This window comes from Pinus tabuliformis, chromosome 8 (assembly GCF_031772625.1).
Source record: "Pinus tabuliformis cultivar Carrire ecotype Pingquan chromosome 8, CPIR1, whole genome shotgun sequence".
NCBI lineage: Eukaryota > Viridiplantae > Streptophyta > Pinopsida > Pinales > Pinaceae > Pinus > Pinus tabuliformis.
Window position 1 is genome coordinate 798233675 of NC_142294.1, and position 8006 is coordinate 798241680.

Consider the following 8006-nt stretch of genomic DNA (forward strand, 5'->3'; position numbering starts at 1 on the left):
GTTGGGTGTCATTTATTGAACATAGGGTGTTTAGCTGTTGAACAACACAACAGTTATGGCTGACATACATTCCTTTTGTTATGTGCAGGTAGGCATATTTATTTGGGATGCAAAGTTGCAGTTCTGATGAGTGGGGGTTGAAGTGACTGCTGTTTTGTACTTCTGGAATAGACCAGTTTGGAAACCTTTATGGCTCTAGCGGTTTTCTACTTAGGTCAATATGTTTTGCAATATTAAGTAGTAAAATACTATTTATGGACAGTTGTGGGCCCAGTCAATGTATGGGTGATTTTTGGACATAATTTAAAACTTATTTATACAGAATGTTATTTATTTCTGTTTAAATTTTGGTTTCAAAAGTCTTAATCACTGGTGGTTTGGTGGGACCAATATTATATCAACCACTGGTCCTGCACAATATTAGGAATCTCTCCCCTACTTTTTAATTTTATTTTTTTTCCTCATAATTAACTTAGAAACCTCGAAATTTCTCGATTTTGTTCCGCCCTAAAGTTTCGACTCACGACTTCCATCCTTACTCACCTCTCAACTATAAATTGAACCCGGTCTTCCGTTTTACATCAAATGTGCGTTTGCGTATTGTTATCTCATTGATAAAGTTCAGATCACAATTCTCACAATTCTTGTAACAGGTATGGATTTCTGAACATTTTTATTTACAGGCGCTTTTGCTTTGAAGCATTTTTCATGGCTTCTGGATAAAATTTGAGTGGTTTATATGTTTAATCGCTTACAATAGTCTGGCTGTGATTTGTTTTTATTAGGGTTGTGATATATATGTTCTGATTCGGAACGATCCGAGCAGTAACGGCCGAGGGTTGCAGAGGCCGAAATGCCGGGCATTTCAGAGACTTTACAATTGCCTGCGCCCGCAGGGGGAGGTGATTCTGCGGCTCCGGCCGCCGATACCAGCAAGGATATTGTTAGTGTAGATAATGGAACAATTCAGAATCTCAGCAACTTAAGTCTGTCATCAACCCCTGCGTCGGTGGCCACACACACCAAAACCATCGGAATCATCCATCCTCCGCCGGACATTCGAAATATCGTGGATAAGACGGCACAGTTCGTTGCTCGCAATGGCCCAGAGTTCGAGAAGAGGATTTTGGCAAACGAAAAGAACAACGCCAAGTTCAATTTCTTGAACCCTAGCGACCCTTATCATGCTTATTACCAGCACCGCGTTTCGGAGTTCAAAGCGCAGCTGCAAGGTCCAGTCCAGCAGCGTTCGGCAACGGCTGGTGGTGCCCCAGCAGACGGTAGTGCGCCGGAGCCGGGTGCGGCAACGCAAGCAGCCGACGGGGCGGAGCCTGTGAAGAAATTTGATGTGACCGTGAAACCCGTTGCCAAAGTTCTCCAGCCTCCCGAGGCCGAGCAGTATACCGTTAGACTGCCAGAGGGCATCACGGGCGAAGAGTTGGATATCATCAAGCTCACTGCGCAGTTTGTTGCGAGGAATGGTAAGTCCTTCTTGACAGGATTGACGAGCCGAGAGATCAATAACCCCCAGTTTCATTTCCTGAAGCCCACTCACAGCATGTTCACCTTTTTTACCTCTCTTACGGATTCTTACTCCAAGGTTCTGATGCCTCCCAAGAGTTTGGTTGAGAAACTCAGGAAAGATACGGCGGACATGACAACCGTGCTCGAACGGTGCTTACATCGGCTCGAGTGGGAGCGGTCGCAGGAACAGGCGAGACAGAAGGCAGAGGATGAAATTGAGCAGGAGAGGATGCAGATGGCTATGATTGATTGGCATGATTTCGTTGTGGTGGAGACTATTGAGTTTGCTGATGACGAGGATGAGGAATTGCCACAGCCGATGACCCTGGAGGAAGTTATCAGGAGAAGCAAGGCATTGGCGATGGACGAGGAAGAGGAGATTGCAGAGTCCGGGAAAGAAGTAGAGATGGAGATGGATGAAGAAGAGGTCCATCTGGTCGAAGAGAGCTTGAAGACATCGACTGGGGATGAAAATGCTGCCAAAGCACAAGCGCCCCCTCCGCCAATCGAGGAAACAGAGGCACCTATAAGGATTGTAAAGAACTGGAAGAGACCAGAAGAAAGGCTCCCAGCTGAAAAGGATCCAACCAAGTTTGTTGTCTCTCCGATCACTGGGGAACTGATTCCCATTAACGAGATGGCTGAACATATGCGGATTTCACTTATAGATCCAAAATATAAAGAACAGAAGGAAAGGATGATGGCTAAGCTTCGGGAGACAACCCTTGCCCCCGATGATGAAATCTCTCGAAACATCGTGGGACTTGCTCGAACTCGGCCCGATATTTTCGGTACAACAGAAGAGGAAGTCTCTAATGCAGTTAAGGCTGAAATAGAAAAGAAAAAAGAGGAGCCAAAGCAAGTCATTTGGGATGGTCATACTGGAAGCATTGGTCGCACTGCAAACCAGGCCATGTCCCAGAATGCTGGTGATGAACAGATGGATTTAAATAATAATGATGGGAGGACTCTTCCTGGTCCTGCTCCTCCTCCCAAAGCACCTCTTCCTCCCATCAGACCCCTTCCTCCTCCTCCTGGTCTGGCATTGAATATTCCTCGACCACCTCCAAATGCAATCCAGTATTCTGCTCCAGGGACATCTGTTCCTCCGATGGCACCTCCTCCGAGGCCTGCTATTCTACCTACTCCCCCACTTCGACCACCTCCACCTCCTGTTAGTATGCCTCCTGCTCCACCTCAGCTTGTGAACAGGCCACCACCACCCCCTCCCCCAGCATCAATGCCACCTTCAATGGTTACGCCACCGCCACCGGGTTCACAATTCCCCCCTATGCCGCCTCCTAGACCATTTGCACCACCACCACCAGTTCCTCCACCATCTATGCCTATGATGCCACCACCTCCTCCTCCTCAAGGAATGCCTCCCCCACCACCACCAGAAGAGGCTCCACCACCACTTCCTGAAGAACCGGAGCCAAAGAGGCAAAAGATAGATGATATCCAACTCATTCCAGAAGACCAATTCTTGGCACAACATCCGGGATCTGTTCGCATATCTGTTTCTGTCCCCAATCTCGAAGAAGGAAATCTGAACGGGCAGATGTTGGAAGTTACAATACAGTCTCTATCTGAAACTATATCCAGTCTTAAGGAGAAGATTGCAGCAGAGGTTGCCTTACCTGCAAACAAACAAAAACTTAGTGGACGGGCAGGTTTTCTCAAGGACAACCTATCACTTGCATATTATAACATAGGGCCTGGAGAAACATTGACGTTGGCCCTGAGAGAACGTGGTGGTAGAAAACGATAGGCATGTAATTGACCACTGACATGATAGAATAAAATCGATGATCGTGTCCGTAAGTTCTTTCGTTTATGTTTATAATGTCCTGTAGGAAGCTTTATCTCTGGGCTTATTGAAAGCTTATGTTCTTTTTGACAAATTATGGAGAATATCTGCGAAGGTATCTTTAGTGAATGTTTTGTAATCATATCCCTTTACCTTTATAATGTCGTATAGAAAGCTTTGATTCTCTGGGCTCATTGAAGGCGTACTTGCTTTTTGATAAATTATGGAGAATATTTGCTAAGATATATGTTCCGCAGGTTTACTTTTATTAGGGTTTCTGATTTTTTTGTCTCGTTCCTTCCCTTTTACATATTTGGATTCGGAGAAATGTAGAGCCTTTTACCTGAGAAGAATAAATAGTCGTTTCGTTTCAAGAAATTTTATAATCCACTACAATCTAGATAATTTAGATGTTTTGTAGTTTTTGTAGGTGTAAAATTTTTGCGAAGTATGAGATTTATTGTTTTTCTTCTTTCCTTCGTGTTTATTGTTAAAGGCTTTTCTCTGTAAACTCGTAATGGCCTCCAGTCTTTTACCGGGTGTGAAGACGTGTCCGTTAAATTTATGGCTATTGTGGTATGGCTGTAGAGACTTGTACCTGGCGAAATGTCAATTTTATGGCCTTCATTGTTGCTGTCAATTTTTTGGAGTTCCATATTAGGAAGTATAGTTAATGTCCCCAAAAGTTTGATAGGTGCTTACGATAGTGCTTTCCCTAAAGGATTAATTTTTTGTAGCTTTTTGGTGCCTTATAATTTGAGTTGGAGGTTTGATTTTCTTTCAATGCCTTAGTGCCTGTATTTTAGACTTACTGGGATTTCTGATTTAGACAGCTATTCTTCAATTCATGTGAGGGTTACCAAATTTTGTTGATGTCTTATCGTTTCTATCTTTCTCTATTTTTGCTTTCATGGTCACTTTATTATTCCTGCTAGCTCTGGGAATCGTTATTAAAATGATATCTACTGATTGGCAGGTTTTAGGTTAATTTAGATTTCAACATGCAGATATTTGTCAAGACCCTAACTGGCAAGACAATCACTCTCGAGGTCGAGAGCTCTGATACCGTTGACAATGTAAAGGCAAAGATCCAGGATAAGGAGGGTATTCCTCCTGACCAGCAGCGTCTTATCTTTGCCGGAAAACAGCTCGAAGATGGTCGAACCCTTGCCGATTACAATATTCAGAAGGAATCTACCCTTCACCTCGTTCTTCGTCTTAGGGGTGGCATGCAGATATTTGTCAAAACTCTCACTGGCAAGACTATTACTTTGGAAGTTGAGAGCTCTGACACCATTGAAAATGTGAAGGCCAAGATCCAGGACAAGGAGGGTATCCCTCCTGACCAGCAGCGTCTTATCTTTGCCGGAAAGCAATTGGAAGATGGGCGAACACTCGCAGACTACAATATCCAGAAGGAATCCACACTTCACCTCGTTCTTCGTCTTAGGGGTGGCATGCAGATATTTGTCAAAACTCTCACTGGCAAGACTATTACTTTGGAAGTTGAGAGCTCTGACACCATTGACAATGTGAAGGCCAAGATCCAGGACAAGGAGGGTATCCCTCCTGACCAGCAGCGTCTTATCTTTGCCGGAAAGCAATTGGAAGATGGGCGAGCACTCGCAGACTACAATATCCAGAAGGAATCCACACTTCACCTCGTCCTGCGTCTTTGTCAAAACCCTCACTGGCAAAACGATTACTTTAGAAGAAGTTGAGAGCTCAGACACCATTGATAATGTAAAGTGGAAGATTCAGGACAAGGAAGGTATCCCCCCAGATCAGCAGAGGCTCATTTTCGCTGGTAAGCAGTTGGAGGATGGCAGGACATTGGCTGATTACAACATTCAGAAGGAATCCACACTGCACCTCGTCCTTTGTCTGAGGGGCAGTATGCAGATCTTTGTCAAAACTCTAACTGGCAAGACAATCACTCTGGAAGTTGAGAGCTCGGACACCATTGATAATGTGAAGGCAAAGATCCAGGATAAGGAAGGTATTCCACTAGATCAGCAGAGGCTAATCTTTGCTGGTAAGCAGTTGGAGGATGGCCGGACGTTGGCCGATTACAACATTCAGAAGGAATTAACCCTGCACCTTGTGCTTCGACTGAGAGGTGGCATGCAGATTTTTGTGAAAACCCTTACCGGGAAAACCATTACACTGGAGGTGGAGAGCTCGGATACCATTGATGATGTAAAGGCCAAGATCCAGGACAAGGAGGGCATCCCACCTGATCAACAAAGGCTGATATTCGCTGGAAAGCAGCTCGAAGACGGACGTACTTTGGCTGATTGTAACATTCAGAAGGAGTCAACTCTGCACCTGGTACTCAGTCTTCGTGGTGGTAGTTTTTAGATTTAAAGGCTAGGCAGGTCCTTTGGAATTGCCATGTAGGCTATCAGTAAAACATGTTTCTATATGTATTTGTCAGTTTTTATTGTGTACTGTGTGAATTCTGTTGTAGTTTCGACTTGTGGATGTTTGTCAGTTTTAATTATGTACTGTGTGAAGTCTGTTGTTTCATTTTGTGGATGTGCTGTCAGTGAAGCCAAAAGGGTGTGTCTTTTGGCTAATTCTATTAATAAAAGGAAAATATAGTTACATGGAGGTCAAGACCTCAGAGGAAGCCAAAGCTGTCCAACAGAACTGACAAACTATACCCGGGTTGAGATAACCAGATACAAAAGACCCAGAAGCCATACATACAAAAACACTGGCCATAATGGTAAACAACAGTACAGGTCAAAGGAGAGCTGTAGCCATACTTTCTGTGCTGCCCAGATAACCATATGCAAAACTGAAAGACCAAAGGCCTGATAAACTTGCCGAGCCAAGACCTGATATAAAACATATTGACAGAAGATCTGATAAACTTGCCGAGCCAAGACCTGATACAAAACACACTAACCAAAGCCAGAATAACACAACACATTGGATAAAAGAACCAGAAGGGAAAGTGCGACATCAGACGAGGTCCCGGAGGCATCAAGCATCTGTCTGAGGGTCCTGAGCATACTTCTCCACCCGGCAAGGATTGCCCATCCACGAGTCATCAACATTGTCCTCAGCACCTGTACCGCTGCCACCTGGAGGAGCTGCCAAGCGCTGATTGCCATCGGGGGGTTCGCTGGATTAACAAAAGCCGAGATATCCTGAGTATTGTCTTCTGGAGGCTTGAGGACATCAGGGACACTCTCCTCAGCCTGCAACTCACCACAATTGAACACAATGCCCACATCTTCTCCCTGGAGCTTGCTATCATCCTGAGAGTGTGAAGTTGAGGTATGCACAGAGACACTAGGCCGAGCTTCTTCTTCTGCCAAAATTACAGTGATGTTGGCCGAGAGAACCGGTCTGTTGAGATGACTGTGGAATTTGAAGCGGGTGGTTTGGAACGAATTGTGCGGGAAAGGCTTGCCATTATCAGAGGATGGGGAAGCCGAAGCCAGAGGGATAATATTCTGGGGAGCAGGCTGAGAACGCCCACGGTTTCCACTACTGCCTCCACGGCGAGAGCAACCACGGCGACGCACCATTGTCAAGGGAACGAAGTAACCTGAAGGAGATGAAGAGCAAGGCCAGACAGAGCAGGTTCGAAGGTAAGAAAGCCAAATAAAGGTCTTACACCAGACATGCAACCAAGCTATCAGAGCGATACGAGGATGCAGGGATAGAGACAAGCTGATGAAGGGAGACCCGATGGGAATGACAGCTGATAAAACCAACGAAGCCATAAATAAAACAACCTGCGAAGAGTCTCGAACAGGGAGCGCATTCAATTCCGAATGCTTGATGATCTGCAGGTACCACATATAATCCATTTTCATCCGCGGGAGGATTTTGGAGGCTGTGCGGATTTGCCAGCTGCAGGTCCAGATGCCGGCTTGACATAAACCTTCATTGATTATGACATTAAAGCACCCGCATCCGGGTAAGCCAAAAGGGCGTGTCTTATTATTATGTAACTGATCCATTCTTTATGAATATATAGACTATTATCTTTTCCTGAGAGAAGATTGATATTGTGTATGTTATGCGGTGCTGTTTCCTTGAATGAGGCAGAAATTTTAAGAAGTAATTTATTATTCATCCTCACTTTGCCAATTTTTTAACTTGCGGGTTTGTAGAACATATTTTTTTTAGGAGCTTTCACTTCGGATCTTGTCATTTTGTTTTGATTTTTGTTACTAGCATACTTGATTGATCAACCATGTAAGTATTGTATCAAGCTTGAGAATTTCATGTATTTTTGTTTCTATATTCCTCTACTGTAAGTAATTAAGTTATATTTTGAGGTTGGATTGTGGATTTTAAGGCAAGCATGAAAAAGTTATAAAAGTTTATTTAAGATGGTGATGTCTAACAAGGCCATAACAAGGCCACAATTTTGCCCAGATGGTTACTAGAATCTGGTTAGGATTTTTTCAAAAAATCCAATCTTCGGAGTCTTTTGTTTTCTGAAATGGATTCAGCACTATCAACAACCCCAGGGCACCCAAAATCCTAAAACTTGATAATTGTAATCAAGATTTTAAAAACATTTCTACTAGAATTTCCATTATTTTCTAGGTGAAATTGTGGCCTTCGTTAGAATACTACATTTATTCCTACTTCCAGCTGTTAATTTTGTTTTATCCGTACATGATTTGTTGTTGGACTTCGTCAA

The 8006-nt window shown here is 44.0% G+C and overlaps 1 protein-coding gene and 1 pseudogene across 3 annotated transcripts; both read left to right on the plus strand.

The window, feature by feature from the left end:
- The first annotated feature begins 499 nt into the window (after positions 1-499).
- On the plus strand, positions 500-4441 carry LOC149237974 (putative splicing factor 3A subunit 1). Of its 3 annotated transcripts, none has more exons than XM_089372876.1 (3): positions 500-653; positions 786-3344; positions 4311-4441. In XM_089372876.1, exon 2 carries the CDS (start codon positions 854-856, stop codon positions 3293-3295), a length of 2442 nt encoding a protein of 813 aa, XP_089229002.1. In that variant the 5' UTR covers positions 500-653; positions 786-853; the 3' UTR covers positions 3296-3344; positions 4311-4441. The 3 variants fall into 3 exon arrangements, with proteins under 3 accessions (XP_089229002.1, XP_089229004.1, XP_089229001.1); XM_089372878.1 differs by having other exon boundaries at positions 786-3295; XM_089372875.1 differs by having other exon boundaries at positions 786-4344.
- LOC149237975 (polyubiquitin-like) lies at positions 4336-5777 on the plus strand (annotated as a pseudogene).
- Positions 5778-8006: the final 2229 nt, after the last annotated feature.

Excerpts from the sequence above, each read along its gene's own strand:
- LOC149237974 (XM_089372876.1), top strand. The coding sequence starts at position 854 with ATGCCGGGCATTTCAGAGACTTTACAATTGCCTGCGCCCGCAGGGGGA.